The sequence below is a fragment of the Halichoerus grypus genome, chromosome 9 (genome assembly GCF_964656455.1).
Source record: "Halichoerus grypus chromosome 9, mHalGry1.hap1.1, whole genome shotgun sequence".
Lineage (NCBI taxonomy): Eukaryota > Metazoa > Chordata > Mammalia > Carnivora > Phocidae > Halichoerus > Halichoerus grypus.
The window spans coordinates 10,550,618-10,576,116 of record NC_135720.1 but is presented as its reverse complement, the minus strand read 5'-3'; the positions used below and the strand labels follow the sequence as shown (position 1 = coordinate 10,576,116).

General features: G+C 38.4%; 1 protein-coding gene across 13 annotated transcripts in view; it reads left to right on the top strand.

Moving 5' to 3' along the window:
- ARID1B (AT-rich interaction domain 1B) overlaps positions 1 to 25,499 on the top strand; it is a 440,094-nt gene that overhangs the window by 252,679 nt on the left and 161,916 nt on the right. For 9 of the 13 annotated variants that reach the window (XM_078054525.1, XM_078054529.1, XM_078054523.1 and 6 more), the window contains exon 5: positions 6,138 to 6,179. The exons of the other annotated variants lie outside the window; for them this stretch is intronic. In XM_078054525.1, coding sequence (XP_077910651.1) covers positions 6,138 to 6,179 — 42 coding nt within the window. The remainder of the gene's footprint in view (positions 1 to 6,137; positions 6,180 to 25,499) is intronic. 13 annotated transcript variants of the gene reach the window in all.

Here is a 25,499-nt window from a genome sequence, read left to right as displayed (position 1 = left end):
TGAGTCTTAGACTTGAAGGTGGTACAGTATGATTCTGTAGCTGCATTCTGTTGATCCAAGCAAATCTCATGTCCAGCCCAGCTTAAAGGGGTAGAGAAGTAGATTCCACCTTCTGGTGGAAGAGGTTGTAAACTCACATTGCATAGTGTTGGCTATTTTTACACACTCTTATTTCACACTCAAGGCTTTTTTTCTCTGAGCCATCATGAGTTTGTGATTGCTTTGTGAATCTCATGTGAAGGTATCCTCGCTCAGAGAACTGAGTTAGAAAGAGAAGTGTGATCCTAATGGTGACAACTTTTGTTTTAAATTTAATAGCCTGGGATATGAAGACACAGCTAACATCCTAGTATATAGAAGATTACGTGAGCATAACACTTGTAGTCAAAAGCATAATTATAACATCTCCACTGTTTGTCTTGAAATCATATTACACTGTATTTAGTATAATAGAAATGGTCTTTGGTTGCAGAGATGAAATTTAGCATTGCTATTAATATTTACTGGTTCCCTAACTAGAGACAGGCTTTTAGTTAATTTTAAATACATTCAGAGAGTGGTGGTTCTACTCAGCAACATTTAGCAGTAGAAGGCATCAGTGTGTGTTCTTTTACCAGCTAACCAAACACTGAGCGGTTTCAGCAAGCTGTGTCCTTGAGTTGTCATGTGGCCTGTTCATGCTAATAAGGAGAATGAGGAGAATTAATAAGAGAAGAATGCTGGCAGGGTTTTGCATGGTTTTTTTTAAGTGTTCATTTTTTCAATGGATTACAAAACGTAAGAAAATAATGAAAAATAATAGTAATAATAACAAGCAGTAATAATAAAAAGACAAAACAACTTCCTTGCTGGCTAAAATAAAACTTTGCAACCCGTGTGAGCTGCTATGTGGTTGGGACTGTGAGGGAGAGAGGAGGGGAGGGCGAGGGAGGGGCTTGTCCTACAGTTTAAATTGTCATAAATCCGGGGACATGGTTTTAGAGAGCAATTTATTAATGTCTGCTTCTCCTTAATGGTATATGGCTCTTTCTGGCCCAACCAAAGCAGACACGGCAATCTTTATAAGTAGGACAGTGGTTTCATGCCTCAAACACCGATCTCGGCAAACATTATTTTTTTCAAGAGCATCTGAATTCTCAGTGATTTACTTGTGGACAAATACCGTGACTGCAAATTCTATCAGGTTCTTGTGGACTGTTATCAGTCTCCTCCGCTCAATTCCCATCCCCCTTTAGGTTGAAGACCTTGCAGGTAAGTTTGCTTTTCCCATCCCTACCTGGAATTGGAGGCCAAATGTGTATCATTTTAATGTTTAATTATGATAAAGATGTGGCTTCTCTGATCACGGAAGAAAAGGTAGTGGGTCATTCTGCCCCATAGTTACCCAAATGAGAAATTAAAGCTGACTCACCTCTTCCCTTGTTATTTCAAAGTAAGGTATAGATGGGTCAGGTATTTAAATGTGAAACATGGAAGTCAAAAAACATATTAAAAGGAAACATGAATGAATATGTAAAAACTCCTGGAGTGGGGGAGACATTTTTGCGCATGGCACATAAGCTAGAAGGCATGCAAGAAGCAAATGGATAGATAGAAATATTTGTAATGCCAAACTCCTGTTTTTAGTCCTACTTTTAAAATCTAACAAGTTTATAAGCGTTTTCTTATGTTACAGAAGACTTCCTGAACAGTGAGTTTTTTATGAATATGGAATGGTCTATATAGGAAATACCATACTTTTTTTAAACATCCCCTATTTTTGTACATTTTTTTCTAATTTGTCATTATTTTTCAAGTAATGGCATAGTACACATACTTTATAATTTATAAACAGTTGATCACAAACTAGATCATAAAGATAGATTTCTCTAGAAATCGATTATGACATTTACTTACATTTCTGTGATTATTTTTTACATTAGACATTTTTTATGTTATTGGCTTATTTTGTTAACTACTTTTAATGAACAAGAAACACATGCACATGGTGAAAAAAATTCTAAACATTGTAAGACAAAATACAATGAATATTAAGTTCTCTCCCTTCCGGTAATCACTGATGTATCTCTTACATATCTTTCCAGAAATGGTCCAAGTATATCAAGCATATAACCCACTCCGACCTTTTAAAGAAATACAGATGTTAGCTTACTGTGCACACTGTTCTGATTTTTCCCACTTAATGTAATATCATAGAAATCTTATGTGCACACATAGATTTACCTCATTTTTAACAGTAATATAGTATTCTATTGCTTGGCTCTATGATAATTTATTAAACACTCCCTTGTTGACGGTCATTTGGTTGGAGGATATTTTCAGCTTTTTACTGTTACAAACAACTCTGGTAAACAATTTAGTAAATATTTTTTGCACTTGGATATCAGTGGAATTATTAGCTTAACACTTAATCATGTGCATATACATTTTGATGGATACTGCTAAATTGCATATTATTCTAACATATGTTCTCATAATGAGTGCAAGGCTATGTAGTGATCTCCCATACCCTTACCAATATTATAATTATCAACATTTTTAATCTTGGTGATCTGTAGTGAGAAAATAGGATAATGTTAAGAGTTTGGATTTGCATTCCTTTAATTATGAATAAGATTCTTCATATATGATTATATATCATCACTGTCACTTTACTTTTTTGTGACGGTGTGATCCTGACTTTAGGAAAAAATGTTTTTCATTAAAATAGGACATACTTTTGGCATAGTTTTATTTTAATGGAAGCACTGCTGGATATTAGTATTCTGTGCTTTATAGGTGAAAGTAGAAAGGACTTCAGAAGTGATTCAAGAAAGAAAAGTCCAACCAATTTCACTTCCAAATTCGTGAATTCACATTTTCCTGATTCTCTTGATGGAATGATTGGAGATTAAAGTGGTTTGCTTTGATTTTGGTAGAGGTCGGGCTTAGGAGGCTACATGGGAGAGACAGAAGCCACTGGAAGGTTTTGTGCCAAGCAGAGTATGAGGACTGTCAGTGGTCTAGCTGCTGCTGAACTTCCTGGGTGATTTTCAAAGTCCTCTACAGACGGAATCCTTTTAGGCACTGGTGTTATAAAGTGTTGACGGTAGCATCATTTGAAATAACAGGATCGAATGGAAAGGGTCTTAGGAAGCCCCTGCTTTGCTAACCTGCTCACACCCCTTCACACCTTGCAGCTCAGGACCCCTGACAGGTTCTCTCCCTGGGATGCAGGTGGTGCTTCTCATCAGGGTGTTCTGTCTTTGCATTTGTTACAGCCTCTGTGTGGAGAGGAGAACATTGGGTATCGTGTCCTAAGTTTACATTGCATAAAACCTGTGACCATTTTTTCCGGCTGGTTTTTATAATACGGCCAGTTTTAAATCTCCCCAAACTGAAGTTTAAAAAGAAAAATGACACCGTGAATAATCTCATCTGGTCATTTTCGAATATGAATTTATTTTTTAAATGAACGTTTAAATACATTTCATTCAGGTATTCATACCTGAATAAAATTAGGCACTTTTTATCTCTTACAGTAGCGTTAAGCACAATGCCTTGTATGTGGTAAATATCCAGAAAGTCTTTGTTAATGAGTCAGGTCAATGTAAACCGTCAACATTCTCTCTTCCCAGTGTATTATTAAGTCTTTCCACTGAGATGTACTAATTTTTTCCAGTTGTACATTTCTGTTTTAACTTCAAATTGTGACTATTTTATAGCCAAATTTGATGATAATGGTTGGTTAGTAGCTAAAATCCCATCCAATAAACACAAATCTACAATATATATATTTATAAAAGAATTACAGGTGTTTTAGGCTTATGAAATATAAAATACTGACTTTCTTTTTTAAAAGATTTAAATTGATGACGAAAGGAAAAAAGCTCAGCTGATCTCTGCTGATGGTTAAGGTTAATGACTGCTACCTGAAAATTTTATGTGAAGGTTGAAATACTCCCTTACTCCCACTAGAGGGGGATTCCTTCCAACTTAGGTAAAAATGCTCTTAGATCCAACATGAAAACCTTTGTATGACATTGCTCTTTGTTTTTTTAGTAAATTGAAGTTGATTTCGTGTTTTTAAAAATCAGCTGTTTTTGTGTTGGTATTGAAATACAAAATCTTTCAGAAACGGAAAATACAGTTCAGTAGAGCTAGAGTGCATATATGTGTAAACCATAGTGCTTTTCAATAAAACAAAATACACTTTTTAAGGTAGTCTGATGAAATTGGTTAGTACTTAGGAATTGCAAACCTCTTCAGCCTTCCTGGAGATAGAATGTGGGATGGAGGATGAGGCTGACCTTTTGAAATCCACTGCCTTCCTCCAGTCTCCAAGGCCTGTTTTGTCTCTTGTCTACTGACCTAGCTGCCCGGACAGTTCCTAAATTCCACTTGAAAGCTTTGGTTTTGTTATTATCTCAAGTTTTCAAATATATCGAAGCCAAATCTTTAAATAGATTTCTATATGCTATTGAATTTTCTTGCTACTTTGACTTTTTATAATATGTTAAACGCAGAACTCACTTGGGGATGGTTTTTGCAGATTTAAACTTCTAATATATTTTAAAAATAATTGTATGCATATTATAATATCACATCAAAAGGGTGAATGTCCCTAACAGTATATGCAGATATGATCTATATATATAATTTAAGAGTAAATGTCATGTAGTGTTTACAGTAGTTAAGATTCAGCGAATTTGTTCTTTGTCCTTTGCCTTTAACTAAAGTCTTCAATGTTGATTAGAGGTTTTGATGTAAAAATATTTGAGGTTAGTAATCTAGTGTTGTGAAAGACAGGATTTAGGAAATTCAAACATATGTAAATTGCCAATAACTGTTGCTGCGCACCCCCCCCCAAACAAAGTCTATAATAAGATCTTGCTTCTAAATCTAACAATTAGCTTTGGAAATCAAAGTGTAAACAGACATGCTGTCAGTGAGTCTTATAATGATTTTGCACTATAGTTGATCCAACATTTCACATTTGGTATCAGCAACATATGGTTTTCGTCAAAATGAGGCTGGTCATCCTCCCAGTACCTAATCATGCGTTTCTCTTGCTTTATGCCCCAGTCTCTGTCAGGTACCAGGTGGTGGGGGAGCCTCACTGTCAGCCAAGCAGTTGGAGAATACAATTCCTTCCTCATTTCTTTTTTGACCCCTTTACTTTTGTACTGGATGACAGTCTTACTGAAATGATCTTCCTTTCTGTATTTCCTTCCCTCAAGGGAAGAATCCAATTTTGTTTTATAGCAAGATACATTGGACAGGGCTGTGTGCCTTCTACTTAAACACCTACCACAAAGGCCTAGTTTTAAAAGGCTGAAAACTCACAGTGTAGCCAGCAAGTCTGATATTACTGCTCTACCCCCGTCTTCTGCAGACACTTAAAAATATTCATATTCTGTGCCTTCTTTCCTTGCTCTTTTCCATCATATATTGGTACTTTGTAGTAGTCAAAGTTAAAAGCTTTACACACCAGACTGAATAATTATGTTTAAAAAACAGTAATTATCAATACACGTCTTGTTCCATGCAGCTTTTTAAATTCATGTTAATGAGCTCTGTCTTCTCATGCACAAGACTGACAGGCAATTTTGAAGTTTTGCCATCATTTCACAACTTGTTGCTTAGACTCTGCCTGTCTTTTCCTGAGTATTGCTTTCAGGCACTCTTGCTCTGCAACATTCCAGAGACTCAGGACTACCCACTCTGATGGGAGCAGGACAAGAAATTACTAGCAGCTTCATAAGCATGATGAAATTGCTTTACGAAGCATACTTTCCCCTCACTGTCTGTCAGTAAAAGATCAAAAAGTATGCAACATCTTGTGATTTAACTGAGAAGGATAATTCTTCTGACTTCTAGATCATTTTGAGGAACTTACACCACCACTTCGACATGATGGCAAATACATGCATTTGATAGGGGCTCGCCCTGTTTTAAATCTGGAATCCAGGGCAATGACCTGTGTTTATCCCCAATCAACTCTTGAAGAGAATCCCAGATCTCTCTTTCTTGATGTCTGACGTAAATTGAATACCAGTTTTCTCCAAACTCGTAGTTCCAGGCCATGCCTGTGTCTGTGGCTAGACTCAAAGAACGTTTTTGAGAGTGCCTAAATTATTTTTTCCTTATGATTTCAGGTTGAAGTCTTGACCTCGGAGGATACCGCCTTTGGACTCAAGGTGTGTAGTCTGATGTAGCTTATTGGGTAGGTTTCATCAGCTCCCCTAAGTGGATTGGAAGCCTCAACAGATAGGACTTGTTTTTATTATCAAATGCAGAGGTTCTAGAAGTCTTCCAGGGTTTAAGATTTCCCCTCTATTGTGATTAAGATTAGACTATGGTAGTATTTTCTTTACCTTCTTTATTTGTTGTCGGGAATATAAGAAATAGTACAGGAAACCAAGAGTTTCATTTAGTAGTAACTGATGTTTAAGTTTGGATTAGCTGTGGAACAGGATTTACGCAATGGCTCCCAGTAGGGGGAGGGCACTGCAATACCACCCTGAATGTTACCAGAGCGCTGTTTTGGTTTGCCACTCCACTTTCATTAATCCATTTATTCCTTATCCCTGCTTCAAATATTTATTGAACCCCCATGTTCCAGTCACAACTAAATTAAATCCCAGTTCCCGCCCTTAAGTTGCTCACAATCAGTTGGTAGGCATAGGCCTATAAAGAGATCAGTTGTCCCGTAGTGTGGTTGTCTCCCTGCTAGAAATGTGCGGAGGATTGCGGGAGTGGGCGGGGCAGAATGGGAAGGCATTCCAGGAGCTTGATCCCTTGAGAGATGGATTACATTTAGGCAAGCGAGGAGGACAAGAGAAACGAGAACTATTTTCAGGTCAGAGGACAACCGTGAAAAAAATTCAGAGGGAACAAAACTAGTTAAATTCTGCCTGTGTGGCAAGATTGGAGGTTGAGGAGGTTAAAGATTTGAATTTTATCTATAGAAAATGCGAAGCTGCTAAAAGATTTTAAGCCAAGTAGTGGTTAGATTTACAATTTAGATGATTTTGGTCACTTTGTGGAGGATGGATTTGCCAGAGACCAATGAAGGGCAGTATTGAATGGATCAGGTGGGAGGCAGTGCGGACCTGGGCTAGTACAGTGGAAGAGGAAAGAAATCCTTAGGAAGTGAGTCTTCGGGACCTGGTGATCATTGGGGTATGCAGGATGAAGAAGGCAGGGGAGCTGAGAATGAGCCAGAGGAAGAGATGGTCTGTCACATGGAGAAGGAGCACGCAGTGGGAGCAATCCCAGATACCTTAGAATTACCGTCTTCCGGACCTGTTGCCTTTTGGACATATTTGCTAGTAATTCTTAAACCATGTAAGGAAATTGGTAAGAGGCACTTATTAGGGAGTCTGACTTCATTTTCATGTAGAGGTATAGAAGTACAGTGTAGGTGCCATCAATTACTTTGGAAGTCAGAAGTTGAGGATAACAGTTGGTGGAAACTTTAGAGCACACAGTATGGATGATTACTCTTCCCTGACCCCTGTATGTGCTACATCTTTGGCTTAAAACTAAAAATTAGGTGTTTATATTTTTTCCAATTTTTTCTCTTCTTTCCATTCTAGATGCTTGGCATTTTATTAGTACAGTTTAATAGTTGTGCTGCAACTATAGGCGGATGGCATTGTAATACTAGCAAAATCAAAGCCGTTCTGAGGTTATAAGCTTAGCAAGGTTTACGTCATAAATGAATATAAACTAAAAGTAAAAAGATAAGACTTTATAAATATTTAGATATTTGGTAAACGAACTCAAGTTTTACCTTAACATATTTCTTCTATTTCTGTATTTGTCAAAAATGACTAAAGAATATCTTAATTATAAATAGATCTCATTCCATATTATTTGCAGTATTTAACATATTGTCATCGTTTGAATTTTTCATTTTTTATTTAATGCCCAGCATGCATGCAGAATATTCATTGCATATTTAATAAACCTGTAGGGTCAGATCTTGTGAACTCCTCTCCATAAGCCTTGATACTTACTGAGTAGGCCCAGTATTAGGAAGATTATTGTACCAGCAGCACTCATGGTCTGCCCCACTGTGTAGAAGGCTTTGCATTTGTTTTATGGCTAAACTAGCAGATTGCTTTTGTACTCTTAAATTCAATTTGGAGAGACAATAGTTTGAAATTTTTTCCCAATAATTCAGTGATTTTTTTCAAAGAATTAGGAGTTTTCCACCTTTCTATGTCTATACCCAAGTGTGTACATATGTAACTAAAAGTGAGAAATTTGAATTTTTTTTTTTTACTGCTTCATTATCTGCAAGTCAGCAAATACATTTTTTTTTAAAGATTTTATTTAATTATTTGATAGAGAGAGAGAGCACGAGCCTGGTAGGAGCAGAGGGAGAAGCAGACTCCCTGCTGAGCAGGGAGCCCAATGTGGGGCTCAGTCCCAGATCATGACCTGAGCTGAAGGCAGACGCCTAACCCACTGAGCCACCCAGGTGCCCCAGCAAGTACATTTTTATCTTGTTTCTTAAAAGGTCTGGGAATTCAGTATTGGTCATGTTTCTGAACACTTATTCACAATTGATGCTTTTTTCCTGTTTTTTTGCCCTGGGAGAAAGAACTCAGATACCTGACCCACTGGTAATAACATTAATGGCATCACTTTGACGAATGAGGAGAATGCTGGAGTGTGTGTCTGCCCACATATGTCTCTGATCCTCTGCTGATCTTTAATGTGCCTTTGCTCTTCCTTCGCCTTTTTTTTTTTTTGGTGCCACTATTGACTTACTCATCCCTTGGATGTCTCTCCTTCTCCTAAGTCTGTAAGCTATATATTTACTTAAGATTGAAGCATGAATTCGTCAGTCTCGCTGGAAAATAACTTAAACGCGTTGGGCCCCAGAGATACAAACAGCCTGTTTTTGTGTGTGAGTGTGCCGAAACCGCGACTCAAGGAAACAGTTTCGCAGTCATTCAAAATTCTCATGACTGTTTGTGCTGCTTTGAGATTAATTTTTTTTCAAGCTAATCTAATGAGAGATAGCTATGCTCGTATACATTTCAAATCTTAATTTCTCAAGTCCTGATTCATCATTTTATTGGGCCTTTCTCAGTTAAAAGTGACTTAGAATTTGAAATGCTAATGACTATACCACAGTACACACTCTGGCTGTTTTCCAATGGTTCTCATTTTCCCCTCTGAATTAAGGCAACTTTGATTTTCTGGAGTTTGTTTCTTTACAGGTTTAGAAAGATGCTTAATTAATTTAAAATCATGTGTACTTTACAAAAGATAAGAATTGTAGTGAAGAGAAGAGGTGCTTCAAAATTTAAAAATGGGCAAATATATTAGGAAAGGAAAGTTCTACAAACTATAGACTGCTGATCTTGACTTTGGTTCTCATCAAGACTTAAACATATTAAGAAGTTTATAATTCTGTAGAATAATAAATCAGGAGTCGCAGAGGCAGCCAACATGAGTTAGTTCTTTTTACAAGATAAGCATGCCTTCTGTATCATTAATGCACTAAGTAAAGCTGTTAGCGATAATGAGATGATAAATCAGCTAAGGAAATATATATAAAATTATGCTATTAAACATAGAAAAGGCTAAAAAGTTTGCTGCTTGTGAGTTCTACAAAGAGATTTATAGTAGAGAAGTAAAAAAGAGGAAGTGAGTAAAATATTCCTGGGTCATTAAAAAGAAAGACTAGATAATCATAACTTTTCCATGAATTTCTTAAGAGATCTTACAAAATCTAAATAAATTACTTTCAAATTTCATGATCATGAGTATCTTTTGTTTCTCATTTGTTGTAGATAGCTAAGTAAAGAATCATAAGCAAGATTTTTAGTTAACCCACTCCTTATGAGTTAGGGACTGTTGTTGTTCTCAGTGTTGGGGAAGGAAATAGAAACTGACACAGCTAATGAATAACAGGAGTGGGTTGGGAACCAAGAAGATCAGCCCCAAAGCCTGTTCTCTTTCTTTCTGGCATGTCCTAAGAACAAGTGAGGTCTGCACCGCTCCCTGCCTCCTCACTCCATCTCATCTCACCTGCCCGCACCTCTGTCCCCACTCTGCCCCTCTTGCCAAGGTCCTACTCCTTGCCTCTTTTGCAGCCATCTGCCTCAGTTGGCCCCTTCTTCCTTCCTTTGCCCTCTTCCCTGGTTTCCCTGACAGCACTCTGCTGATCTTCCTCCTGTGAGTGCGGCCATGGTTTCTCAGACTTCTCTTCCTTCTCCACAGCCAGGCTGGATCCTGCTCCGCCATGCCTCCGTCCTGGATTCTCCTCCCTTGTATGCATGGCGGCACCTCTCAGTCCGGCTCCAGAGCTGCTGCTTAAATATCTTGCTGAATGAATGAATATGCATAAAGCCAAAACAAAGATTTAAAAATATCTCCCTGGTTCAGTACCACATTTTTTTCTGGGGTAAATTCTTAGTGCTTACTTGTTTTGGCTGTAATATAATGTGGTTACCAAAATCATTTTTAAAGACTTTTACTTTTGAGAGGTGGGTGAACAGAAATGTATATTATATGTCATCAGTTTTTTTTTTTCCGGTTCTAAATGGGCACTAGACTTCCACACATTCAAAAAATACTTTGATATGCTATTTTGGCTGGCGTGTTCTTTGAAAAAATGAAATCCTGCATTTTATGCCCATTTTTATAATTTTTGATAGAAACTCTGACCCCAAAAATGTATGTGGGGAGGTCTTTTTAAACCGAATGATAAGAAAAATCAAGGGTAAGCATATATATTCTATGAAAGAATGAGAAGAGGAAAGATGAAACATAGGTCATCATCGGAGCCCACAAGTGACAGAGCCCTCCACTTGTGGGCACCCTTCAAGCTCTTACTGTTGCTGCTGGTTACCAGCCCTGCTGGGGAGGAGAATGCCAACCTGTCACTTCCATCCCCACCTCTTAAACCAAACCCTAAGGGAGGTGTATAAAACTCAGTAAGGCCTTTTTTCCAAAACCCTATTGTAGGACCTACACTTCATTGTCTCTTCCTTCCTGCATTTTCCCTTTTTCTGTTTTTTCCTGGAACTCATCTGTCCTGAAATTTTACTCCTGCTGGATATCTTCAAGATCCTCTGGTCTAGCCTTCCTCCATGTTAGAGATAAGGGAGCTGAAGGCCAAAGGATTCCTTGTTCCCATGGTCATAGCTTATTACTGGCAAAGTGGGAGTAGAATTAAGGATTTTAGTAATCTCATAATTTTTCCTAATATTTAAATAAAAATATTTAATATTTCTTTTTAATATTACTCACCTTTTTATCCTATTTTGGCAAAAATTTTTAGTATTTGTTTTAGGCACCTAAAACTTACTGTTATTTTAGAGGAAAGTCTAAGCTTAAAATATCTAAAAATCAGATTTTATTTTATTTTATTTATTTTTTTGAGAGAGAGAGAGAGAGAGCACGTGTGGGCACACACAAGCCAGGGGGCGGGGCGGGGGTGGGGCAGAGGGAGAAGGAGAGAGAGAATCTTAAGCAGGCTCCTCTCCCCCCCCCCCCCCCCCCCCGCGGGGCTCGATCTCTTGACCCTAAGATCATAACCTGAGCCAAAATCAACTCGGACACTTAACCAACTGAGCCACCGAGGTGCCCCTAAAAATCAGATTTTTAAAATAAATACTAGGGGCGTCTGGATGGTTCAGTTGGTTAAGCGACTGCCTTCAGCTCAGGTCGTGATCCTAGGGTCCTGTGATCGAGCCCTGCATCGGGCTCCCTGCTGGGCGGGAAGCATGCTTCTCCCTCTCCCACTCCCCCTGCTTGTGTTCCCTCTCTTGCTGTCTCCCTCTCTCTCTCTCTGTCAATTAAATAAATAAAATCTTTTTAAAAATTAAAAAACAATAAAATAAATACTAAGTTTGTATACTCTGATGTATTCCTTTTTATACATATGTTGGTTGATTAAATATCTTAAAAAAAAATTACATCAGAGTTCAAACTGGTCTACTAACCGCCACCATAGCCTCATAACTATATCGAGCTCTTAACTTCCTTCCTTCTGAACCTAAGCTTATACCTTGCCTTCCCTTCAAATGCCTTCCTGTCCTCTTGTTGTGTTTCATATTCATCCTACCCTCCAGTCTCAGTTCATACCCTTACTCTTCTGTGATGTCTCTCCTCAGTATTGCAGACTTCTAAGCTCTTCGGCTCTGAGCTTATGTGGCACTCAGTGCCTTCACAGTTTACAGCTGACCCTTGAACAACACGGGTTTGAACTGTGCAGATCCACTTAATATGCGATCATTTTCCATAAACACAGTACAGCACTGTAAATGTATTTCTCTTCCTTATGATTTCTTAATAGCATTTTCTTTTCTCTAGCTTCCTTTATTGCAAGAATACAATCTGTAATACACATAACATACAAAATATGTGTAAATCAATAATGTGTTATCGGTAAGGCTTCCAGTCAGCAGCAGGCTATTTAGTAGTTAAGTTTTGGGGAGTCAGAAGTTATATACAGATTTTCGAATGCTCCATTCTAACTAACCCCCATGTTCTTCAGCGGTCAACTGTGTTTGGAATTTCTCTTTTGCCAACTTGTTTTTGATCTGTATACGGGAAACAGCATGGTATGGCCTGGCCCAACTCCATTATGTGGCATTTTTTCCAGCAAGATTATAAGCTTAGAGACTTCATTTTGCTCATCTTTTTATATCCATATTGACTTGCACTTGGCTCCCAGTACATAAGTGTTGCTGATTATTTAGAGCTCTGTTGATGGTTTAACAATTCTGATTGTTAAGAGCAAAAAACCTGTGATGTTAAATTAACATATTACTACTGCCTTTTTTTCTGTCCGGGGGTTTTCTCACCGATTCTCCCATTATCTGAGTTAATGTATTAACCTTGGCATTTTATATTGTAGAGCCCAGCTGAAAGCAAATGTATTCATTGTTAATGCTTGTTGAAGCTGCTGAGTGGTTCTGGTTGACACTGAAAACCAGTTGGTTCCAGTTTATCTCACTATTAATTTAAATTTATCTTTGTTAATCCACGTTATGCAGTTATACTCATTGATTTCATTCTATTTCATTTCACTGCATTTCATTCAAACAAATACTTGTGGAATATACATGTTATGTGCTGGGAATGTCCTAAGAATAATAAACCCTTGCGTCCATGGACCTTACATTCTTGACACAACTTTTGGAATAATCTTATGCCAGGAAGAAATTCTAGGTGATGCAAGTTTATATTCTCCTTTTGGATATAATTGTGTGCTACTCTGTAGTATTATTGCTTTAATTGAATGTTATATTCTACAAAATGGAAGAGGATTCCAGTGGAACTTATAAAACTTATATATAACAAAGGGATTATAACAAAGGGTCATTTCCGAAAATAATTTCAAGTAAAATAAAAGCAAAACTTACTTGTGTTTTTGAAAATAAGGTACTTTTACTTGTGAAAAATTTTATAGCTGGGGGAATCATATTGGGCAGTGACTTAAGTCACCTTTGGATTTATTCCTGGATTTTGACATCTCGCCATTATGAAAATCATCCATATTTCCCTCCTTCATATAAATGTAAAATGTTATAATGCAATTTGTAACTATTTGTCATAACTATTTATTATAATGGCTAAGGAGGAATTAGAACAAAGCACTGGTAGTCTGTCTGTGAATGTGCTCCTTTGGGTAAATAACCAAAAACGTGACCTTCGAGAAAAGTGGGACGATATTCACTTGCATTTTTCTTTCTTTTCTCACCAGTTCACCTCACAGGTCTCCAGCTTGATCCGTTCCGTGTTTATTTTGGTCATCCAGAACTGTGCTGGCCAATTGGGTAGTTACTAGCCATGTGCAGCTATTTAAATTAATTAAAATTAAATTAAAAATTCATTTCTTCAGTTGTACTAGCCACATTTCAATAGCTGTGTTGCTAGTGGTTACCATACTGGCACAGTGCCAGTATAGAATATTTCCATCTTCGAAGAAAGTTCTGTTGGCCAGAGCTGGTCTAGAAAAGAAAACTTCCAAGTATTCATAAGAACAAGACATAACATAATCAGAATAGCCATTATTTAATTGATAAACCCCCAAGGATTAGAGCAGATAAATAGAAAACAGAAGGAATTTGCTGTTGAAGTAAAGTACAGTAATAATAACAATGATGATGATGGTGGTAATAATAACCATCACCACCATATGCCGGCACGTCCCCCTGGATTTTTCAAGCAGAAAGTTTTTAAACAGGGTTCTGAAATAAGGCATTCTTTTGGTGACTCTCGTAAGGGGCCATTCACTCATTGATATGTTTGGGATTATATCGGGGGGCTATTAATACAGGATTCTAGGGGCGCCTGGGTGATTCAGTCAGTTACGCATCTGCCTTCAGCTCAGGTCATGATCCAGGGACCTGGGATCGAGTCCCGCATCCGGCTCCCTGCTCAGCGGGGAGTCCGCTTCTCCCTCTCGCTCTCTGTGTGCGCGCTCTCTCTCTCTCAAACAAATAAATAAATAAATAAAATCTTTTAAAAAATACAGTATTTTAGATTTAGAATGTTTAGCTTCACATAATAAGAGACTATAATCTGTTAAAATGTCCTTCCTTTTATTGTCACCACCCGAAAGCATACATTAATCTTCTGTTTGAAAACATGTATCTTTTTTCCTTATAAAGCTCCAGTAACTCAGGTTCTTCTCAGTTGTTTGCATTTTCTGACCAGGGTGTGTTTTCTATTGAATTTATACTTGTCTAACTTGCTAAGTGGGTGTGAATATAACTTAGGTGAAAATATATTTAAGGTAAGTGTCATTGAAATGAAACCAGCAAAGATTTACTTTTCAAAATTTATAATCGTACTCAACATATTACTCATATTACTTTTCAAAATATAGAGGATTTATTTTTGTATTTTAAATTTTTTATTTATTGAAAATGTACTAGAAATGTTTAGAGAAGTAGAGGACCAAGTTTCTTTACTGTTTCAGTCATTGAATCTAAATTAAAATTATAGAATCTATATAGGTGAAGCAAGAGAATTTTCTGTATCTCCGTGAGAGAAAGACTGGAGAAGGAAAAAAAAAGCCAGAGCAGTTCTCAAGTCGTGATTTGGGAATCCATGTTGAGTTGCTCCCTTCTTTTGTTAGAGAATTTCCCAGCCTCTCCTTCTGCCATCTGCTGGTGGTTCATACACTTACATGTTTGATTTTAAAACAAATCTGCTTTATTCTTATTTAGGAAAGATTTGGGGGAAAATGTTCCATTTATATTCACCTCTTCTATTTTGGTGCAGTTTTGCTTGTCATGTTTAATTATCTCTTTAAAGGCTGTTTTAGCTTCTTTTTCAACTCTGCCTTTAGGAGGAATACATGAATATAAAATTTAGAAAAGACGAAAGACTATGAAGGCCAAAGCATGTGCCATTAAGAGGGAGGTGCAGACTTACTGGCTAAAGGTCTTGAGTGCAGTAAGGGGTTGCTTGAGAGTTGTTGGGGTCTTCCCCAATTTCTGAATTTGGATTAAATATGGAATAGCATTTCTGTCCTGCTCTTTTGTAATTAAGACTCCTTAACTGGAAGTGAGCAGACCTGTATTTTATGTTAAGTCCTGGTAACAGGTTGGAAAATTGATGACTTGATAAGGTTCTTTTCAGCCCTAAAATGCTACAGTTCTTCTTGTATTCATTAAGGCAAACCTTCAGCTCTGTCCTCATTTGTTATTCTTCTGATTTTTCCCCTCTACTGTTTACAGCCTAAGCCATTCTCATCATCTTGGGGAAAACATAAGTATCATTTGTCTACAAACAAATCCTTCTATGAAATAAAGCTAGGCAAAAATTTTTAAAAGGGAAACAGTATGGGAATTTTATTTCCTGCCACCTTTAATCTCCTTCCCTAATCTTTAGAGCTGCCCTGACTAATTCTAGAACCTTAGATTCATGGGTCAGTTATTTGTTCATCATTTTCTCAAAGAGGAAAAATAACCCCGAATATTAATGTCATTTTTTTTCATAATAAATAAGGCTGAGGGAGGTAAAGTGACATATTTTAGGCCCTGTTTAGTGGCAAAGTGGAACAAGAATCCAAGTTTCTGCCTCCCAGGCCGTGCCCTTTATACAGAATTACAGCAGTATTTGGGATTTGTCTTCCCCATACTGGAACTGTATCTGAGATTGAATGTTACAGGATCGTCATTTTTTACAGCTCAGAAAGAGTCTAATGTTAGCGATTTCATATGGTTCAATTCAATGTATTAGGGCTCTCTTACATCCTTTTAGATCTATATTCAACAGTGAAAACACTTTTTCTTTAAAAAGCTCTTTATCCCAATTGGAATCTGTATGCACACACTGTTTGAAGTATTAGGTGATCATGAGATGTTTGCAGAGTTTAATGGGCGTCAAAGTACCCACTAAGCCACATAACTCAATAAGGAATGTGTGAGGTTTCCGTAAGATGCTTTGACATTATATAAAAAATAAAATATTTATCATGACCAAGTGTGTTCTTAGTGTGGTAGGAGCTCCATTTCTCCTAGACCAAATACTCTGTCAGGTGATGGTAGAAGGCAGACTGGTTAGATGGATTTCCTGATTGCATAGCATGGGTCGCTAGATCTAGTAAGTACATTTGTGCAGAAATGTTTACTCTAATGGTAGTGAATATAGGAAAATGAGTGAAGGGAAGGTTAAAGCAATACAATTCATGCCTGCTTTTGTCAGACTTAACATTGTTTTGTTGTTGTTGTTGTTGCTGCTGTTTTTGAAGGATGTCAGAGATTAAACATGGCCCCGGGTACTGTGGATTTGAGAAGTGACCTGTTTAAGGCAGGGAGGAGTTACCCTTGAAAGAAAGCTTATTTGCTTATATATTCTGGAGTTTGATGAACTCCATTTTTCTCTGGGGACATTATTTTGGCACCATTTTTTGAGAACTTAATTCTCTAGTAATAATAAAAATAAAAATGCATATATTCTCCTTGTCCCCACCCTCGAACACCTGTTCATTTGGGATGTGCGCAGATAATTAGAGGCATGTTTCGGGCTTGCCTATAAAATTCCTTAGCATAGAGTTACTGTGACGATATTAATAATCATCAAGCTGCTTAAGATTTTGTTGGGAAGAAGCAAATAAATTATTCTGGGGGAGATGAGGGATGATTTTGATTGCGTGTGTTTTAGGTTCTCTCCGATGCCAAATTTTAAAGCCAGTTTTGTTGCTTCAGATGGTGAAAACCCTCCTCCTCCCCTCTTCCTGCCTTAAATCTGGCTTTTACCCAAGCCATGTCAATTTTTGCAAGTCAGTTGAGAATGTCAAAGTGACTGGTGTTGAAAGAGCCAATATGTTGGAAGATGCTTAAAGCCAAGTAGAACATTTATGTGAATTAAAGAATATATTAGGGGGTGATTTTCAGAAATCAGATTTGGAAAAAAAAAAACCTGTTGAATTAATACTTGCATACCAGATGTACCACTGATAAATACGTGTAACAGATATTCCCCAATAAGCACTAAAATTACCATTTTACAACTGAAGTAATGTATCCTGTGGGTACATTTGCAAAGATATGCCAACAAAAATACATGGAGGGTTCTTGAAGTAATAATGCAAATAAAACATTTCATGTTATAATTTTAAAATAACAGGATTGGAAAGCAAGAAAAAGTCTGGGAGACAATTTGTTGTGTCTAAATTCTGCTTTTACTCTGGTCTTTTGACAGTTGGCTTTTTGATATTGGATAATTGTGTTAGTGTCTTTGTGTGTGTGTTGAAGGACTGAATTGTCTGACAGAATTGAGGTTGAAAATCTCATAAATTCCGAGTAATAAAAGTAATAAAGAGATCTTGTCTGTTTCATACCATAATGGCTTATTTTCATACTTTGCTGAGTTCTCTTTGTGTCGTGGCCACTGTGGTATATGGCGTCACTAGCAGAGGGTTCTGCCGTGTCTGATTTACTCCTTCGTGCACAGCCCAAGCATCCGTGCAGCGTGCAGCGATGGTGTGTCCCCGTGTGCCGAGTCCCTGAGACGTGCTGCTGGTACTCACGGCCCACTGTGCCCAGGGAGTCTGCACCACTGGTGACGCTGGCCTCTGGCTGAGGGGGGCCGCCTTCTCTCCAGGCCAGAGCCCACCTCAGGGGCAGGTTTCCCTTGGTCTCGGAGAGACATGTGAAAAGCGTGCGAGGAAGGGCAAAGAAGTACAGGGAGCCATAGGACTCCTGCTCTCTGTGATTGAGATAGAGCAAATGAAATCCTGCAGAAGATTTCATTTTCTTCTAGCTATGCATGGCACTTTAAAGCACTTAATTGGCTGCTTCCTAAGGAGCCACGTACGTTTTTATAAGAAATTCCTCTTAACCTCCCTCCACTCTTCCCCAAATTAAATTTTCATTTCAGAATGACTTTTTTTTTGTATCTCATTGATGGGGAGAGGAGGTGAAGAATGGAGTAGCAAATGAATGCATATTATTTAAAATGAGAATTAGATAGAGGCCTAGGCTGGTTATTGCACATTAAATATCATGGTAAGATTAATAAACTTACAAAAGTAGTCTAAAAATACATTCAAGATTTCCTGGACATTTCTCAATTTAAAAAAATATTTATTCTCTCTAACATTTGTAATTCTAAATTTCTCACATTACCGTCTTATTATCGTCTCATTTAATTTTTAGTCCCTTATAAACAAGTAAACTTATTTTTTAATCATCTTAATTGTTAAACTATATTTAATATCGTTATAATTTTTAGAAAATTGTCGTATGCTATTGTAGTGTAAGGATAACAGTACATATTCAATTAAAATTCTTTCTTGTGATAGATGAGTAATTTAGAAAGAAGTTGGGAAATCTTGATTTTTAAGATACGGAAGATAGGGGGCGCCTGGGTGGCTCAGTTGGTTAAGCCTCTGACTCTTGATTTCGGCTCAGGTCATGATCTCAAGGTGCTGGGATCAAGCCCGGCATCGGGTTCCCTGCTCAGCAGGGAGTCTGCTTGTCTCCCTCTCCCTCTGCCCCTCCCCCTGCTGGCAAGCTCTTTCTTTCTCTGAAATAAATAAATCATTAAAACAAAAGATGCAGAAGATACCTTCACCACGTAGACACTTGAAAGGCTTCAATTTTGATAGTAAATATTAAGTAATCTTTATAAAAAATTTAATATTTTGTTTTACCTTACCTTGAGTTCCAAATAGAACTTCTAATGACATCATATTCCCGACAGGACATTGTTTTCTGATTGACAGAAATTTTCATTCTGTGCTATTTAATAGTATGTGCAAACATCTAGAATCACAAGTATTAATAAACACATGCATGTGCGAGTTGTAAATAGTTCCCGCTTGTGTGCACGTATGTACTCGTTCTTTTACATGGGACCTATGGAGAAGTTGACCTCCCCGAAGGATAAGTTTGAAAGGGGAGGAAATGGAGATCTGCCAGGCTTGTTGGCTGGAGTCATGGACAAGAGCAAGGCCTGTCTGAACTGCCACTCAGTTTTTATTCTGCGAGTTTGCAGGGTTGGTGATTAGAGTGGCTTTCGCCCAATTATGCTGTGATTATTCTGCTGCACTGTAATTGACTGGGGAGATATGCTAATACCTGTCATTTGGGATGATAAAAGATGAGCGGGGGACGCAATGCATTATTTAGCTGGCTGTGTGATAGATGAGGGATGCGCAGAGTGCTTTAATTGCTGAGAAGAGAGGTTAAGCTGAACGAACGGATGAATTAGAAATGAGTTTTTTTATGGCTTGTGGAAAAGTGAAATAAAGGAAAATGTGCCTCAGACTAAAGCAGCAGATAGAAATGAGCACAACGAACTAGATCCAGGCAGCTTGCTTTATCAATTTAAATATTAACAAAAAATGCAGCTTAGAGTTCAGTAAATAATAATCGGAAGGAGAGTATACAATAGATTCTCCTATTAAGCAAAAAAAGGAATTGTAAAGAAATTGTTTCTATTTGAGATGACAATATTTGTGATTTGTAACCTCTTAAATTCATACTGTGTTTTAGGTTATACTGAAACGTAACATGCAACAATTCTGAATTTCATGCTTCGTACCTTTTGAATGTTAGCTTAGAGGTATCTACATTCCTTATGCCTGTGTACCTTTCAGTAAATGCAGGCAGAGGAAGTCGAGAAAAAAATGAATATTTATAACACGAGGAGAATGTAATAATATAATTAGCGAGAGTGCACAACTGCTCCTTGAGTGTCAGGATCTGAGGTGGTCAGCCCTCATATGGCAGGACGGTCCTCATATGCTACGCGTTTACGTATTGGTATTTTATGGAAAAAATTAAGAGCGGTATTTTCCCTTCCACATGGTTTCCTTTTGTCACACCCACATATGATCTTATGTCTGCATTTCATAAAAGTACTTAAAATACTCTGTTGTAATCTGCATGGTTATTTATGTGATTTGGTGTTAGTATTTAGTTTTATTTTAGTTTTGTGCATTTAATAGGTAATGATTTTGACTATGTAGTCAGAATGGCCATGCGCCGAAACAGACCGTTACAAACTGGAGGTTGAGGCCTTGCACACATTGTCGGCTTCCCAGCACATCGTACTTTACTGGATAATGATGTAGGAAAGTGTTGTCCCCAACTGTGCTGTTTTGTCTTGTAGATGAAGCAGTGGAAATCCAGGTTGAATAGCAGAAGTTGTATTTTTTTGTCAAATGAAGAAAATGACCCTCCTGTATTGTTGAATTATCTCCAGACAGTCCAGCTTCTCAGAGCCTGTGTGACTCATCTAGTATAGCAGAATTTATCAGGGAATGGCTTTCCACCGGGTTATTGAATGGTAATGGATCTGTCTAGAATAAAGCTTGCCTATTGGAATGGATGTCAACTGTAGACAGTGCTACACTCTGCTACTCACATAAGTTTTGTTGGAGCTGATCGCTTTCCCCCAATATAATTGGCACCTCTTCTGCACATTCCTTCTGAAACAAAGGGCAGTTTCTGTATGACTGTTTTTAATCACTGTCCTTCTTGGGTTTCTGAAGTAGACTGTTGTAGCTCTCTTACTCTCTCAGATAGATCTGATCTTAAAAGGATGCTGCTGTGGAGCATCCTGGAAGGCAAAGTAGGAGTTAGAAAGGAAAGGATGCAGTTAGTTTCCAAGAACTTGAAATGAGATGGACAAAGTCAGGACAAACAAGCATCTTGTAAGCAAACAATAGTACCTAACAGTACTTAACAGTACCTAAGTTTTCCAAATGTCAGTTACCCCTATTTAAAATATCCCGTTTTAGTTAATAGCACATTAAGCTAACCCCATAATGAAAGATGGCGGCAGCACTGCAGGGACATAGTGTCTTGATTTTATTCTCATCAATAGTATAAAAAGAGTAGTATACAAACCTATTCCATTTTGTACATCTTTTTTCTTAGTACTAGAAGCTTACTATTTTTCCTGCCTGCCAGGCAGTTATTCAGTCCTGAGACGTTGTGCCTAGATCTTGGCTGTAAGTCTCATCACTTGAATGTAAAAATGATTCTTTCTTCAAGGTCCTTCATTTGAAAGGTTGGCTTTGTTTAATATGGTCTGAAAGAAAATGATGTTTGTGGCTTTTTGTTGTTTCCTTGACGTGATGTAGATGTGATTTATGGCAGCATGAAGTTGCTCTTCTGTCCAGCTCGAGGCTTGGGAACTGTGATGTCACCACTCCTTACCTTGGATTAAGTTCTTCCCCTTGGAAATGCCTTGTCTTAAAACAGGTTTATAATACGAGGCAGCATAGAACGAATTTTCTGAAATGCCCTTAGCATCTTTTATTATGCCTACTGCCCCGTTGAAGTGTGTTTTTTTTTAACAGTGATGAGTTACCACATTTTAAAATAATGTGATTACATTATTTTAAGATAAAATTTTAAATATGATTACAGAATTATTGCCAGTGAGGGCATGAGAAATTATGTGGTCCTTCTCCCTCGTGTGGAAGGTAGGATGTGAGGCTCCTGAGAGGACAGCCGGCAAACCTGGGGAATTTCCCTCGATGCCTGTGGAGGTGGCTCTTGCATCATGAGCACGGCTTTTTGGAAGGTGGTTGTCCTCACGGAGCTGTGCAAGCATACGCTTGCTTACTGGATGTCGTTGGGGCAAGTGTGAGCGCTCCAGTTGGCTAAACAGAAACCACTGAAACGTCATACATACGTTACACGTTTTGTTTCAGCACAGCACATATAGATGGACATTATAGATACCTCCTCTCCATCCGTCTTTTCCAGTTGTCTCAGCCATACCTGATTCTATTGCAGTGTTTGAGCTGGTTAGTCATTTTAAGTAGAGTCGGCTTTTTCCCTCTTTTTACATTTTGCTCATCATTTGCTTCCATATTTCATTCAGTTTTCTAACTGGAGCATAGCATAGACATGCTTAGGAGGAAGCACAGCTAACTGGGGAACCATGCACCTACTTTCCGGAGGGCAGCCTCTCCCACTCAGCCTCGAGCAGGCTTCGAGAAGCGACGGAGGGCTTCAGGAGGACCCCCGGTGGGGGCTTCGCGGGAAGCACGCCGTTGCTGCTACGAGCACGTGGAGGCCATTTCCACGGCGTTCCCTCTGCTGTCTTCTTTACGACTTGTTCATTTTCTCAAGAAGTACCAAGTAATGACTTTTCCTTTTGCATCAAGCCAGGTCCTCAATAATGTGCCACTAGAAAACATACAGGTCATTAATCAATTACTAGAGAATAATGATTAGTTTACCTATCTTATTTTGTGGTTTCGATTTTCTTCTTAAGGTAATGCTTTTTGTTTGTGGCTTTGTCACGTAGATTAACCTATAGAACTTGCACAAAGTTCCCTTGGGAATAATTACTCAAAAGTTTTGCTTTAGAAAGAAAACATAAACGTAATAACTACCTTAAATTTCGAGCTGTTAGCACTCACTGTGATATCTTTTTGTAATCCTTTTTCTTCCTTAAATTGAATTATAACATTCTTGATAAAGATAGAGAACTAACTTTAAAAAAGGAAAATTTAAAAATTCTTATGGGGGGGCCCTCTGGTTAGATTTGAAAGGAAAGGAAAGTGGCTAATGTATTAGTTTTCTACCACTGAGTAACACATTACTACAAATTTAGCGACTAGAAAACACACCCATTAATTATCTCACAGTTGCCATGAGTCAGCAGTTGAGTTACTGGGTCCTCTGTTCCGGGTGTCACGAGACTGAGATGGAGTTATTGTTGAGGCTTTGGTTTCAGCTGAGGTTCGGGTCCTCTTCCAGGCTCACTGGTTGTTGACAGAATTCACTTCCTTGTGGCTCTGGTTGTGAGGTCCCCACTTTCTTGCTGGGTTCCAGCCATGAGCCACTCCAGGGATGGGGCCCTCTCTACAACATTGTGCTGGCAGAAGAGTTGCTTCACGTCTCTCCCACCTCTCTTAAGGGGTCACCTGATTTGGTCAGACCCACCCAGGTTAATCTCCTTTCAGTAATTCAGAGTCAGCTGTTCAGGGGCCTTATTTCCATCTGCAAAATCCGTTTTGCCCTACAGTGAGGCATGAGCACAGAAGCATTGGCACATCCTTGGTGTTACATTCCAGGGGAGGGAGTTGAACAGAATATGGGCACCCCGGGGCCGGGCATCTTGGGGGTCACCTTAGAATTCTGCCTACCACAGTTAGTGATTCACATTTGCTGTCAGATTTTAGGGCTGAAAAACTTTTCTCTACATGTACTCAGAGTGTGCTCGAATTTTTATTAAAAAATGGGAAAATGAAAGTGGGATAGAATAGGACATATTTGACTGACAACATTGAAAATAAATGCTAAGCACTGTTAACGGAGCTGTGCGTCTCTGTTATTACAGCAGTGTTATTTCTTGTATGGTTAGCTCCTGAGGCCCCGCTCTAGAGCAAGAGAAGTAATTTCTTACTATAGACTCTAACTGTGCAGTTGATGTACTTCTGGGGTAGGTGGAGAGCAGTCTGCGTTTCTGTTTCCAGTGCTTCTGTTGAAAGGTTTTGATGATCTCAATTTCTTCTTCCAGTAGCTATGTTTGGTTATGATCTCAGGAATCTTCACAGGCACGCCAATTACAGAACATGAAGTCTGGTGACTCGGGTTAGTTTTATAGACTTGAAATGCTAAGAAAAAATTTTTTTCTCTTAATATTTTACAAAGTCACCATTTTGACATTCAGATTTGACTAATCATTTTTGGAGTATATAAGGGGAAATGTGGCTTATGAAATTCAGTTTTGTTTTAATGTTTAAAGAATTTAGTATTTTTTCTTTACAAATTCTATGGATTAGGCCCAGATAAAATATAATGAATAAAAAGCCCAAACTATCTTTTGTCTTTTTAAAAAAACAGGCCTATCCTCTTAAAATTATGTACCCATGTGGAGATATTTTGAATTTCTTTGCCAACACCTGATTCCTTTCAGAATTACTTTAGAGAAAAAACAATATATTTTGAATAGGATTTTTATGTACTTGGTTTGATTCCTTTTGGTGGAGGAAGTCTGTTGGGCCACAAGTTTAAGCAGTCAGATGTGAAGCAGATCTAATGGTTTGCTTTTAAAGGCACCTGGATTTTGAAAATGTGACAAAGACTTTAGTTTAAAAAAGTAAGAACTATATACTACCCTTGATTCTAGACTCAGAAGTTTAGAAGGATTAAATTTAGTTAGGGTTGATGTTACCAATGGTCTACTCCAAAGCTAGAATGGGGTGGTTTTCTGATATAACTGAGGAATAACTCATGTTGGCATGAAAATTACTAATTAATTTTGTTTCTCTTGCAGACCTTTAAAAGTTTTAATGGAGTGTTTTATGGATTTACACTTTGGGGGAATCTGTTTGACTATAAGATGAACAAACTCCACAGCATTTAAGAAAAGCCGTGGCCATAGTATAGCAAGACAGATACCCACTTCCATACGAGCCAAAGCAGCCAAGTCTTTGTTCCACCTGACCCTACTGCTTCCTCTCCACCAGTGCCCTCCGCTTGCCTCCAGGGGGGTTAGGACGTTGGGGTACGCTCCCACACCTGCCTGAACCACCCTAGGCTTCTCTCTAAAGTCTTAGCAGCTCTTTCTTCAACTACTTGACGCTGACCCCTGTGCTGGCTTCTTGCTGCCATTCTGCAGGCTGCCCTTTGATGGCCTGCTCTTACATGGGAGCAGGCCTGCGGTCAGAGAGGAGGCAGACTCGGAGCTCCCCCACCCTGTGCCGGGCACCAAGGAAACCAGGAAGACTGACACATGGTTGCGACTCTCGTTGACACTCTAGTGCCATTAGAAATGGGACCGCCATGTTGGAGCAAGGCTCCAGAAGGGGAGAAGCGCAGTGTGATCTGGGGCGATGTGGTTTTGAATGGCAAGTGACACGGTGCCATTGGAGAGCAGCGCCACAGACAGGCAGGAATGTAGAGATAAATTTGGCCGGAGACAATGACTTTAGTCAGAAAGAGGTTGGAGGGCCTGGAACGCCTGGCCTGGATGGGTTTCATCACCTTTCAGCATGATGAGACATAACCAGAGGTGCTACAGCTTGGAAATGGGTTTTTGTTTAAAAAAAAAAAAAA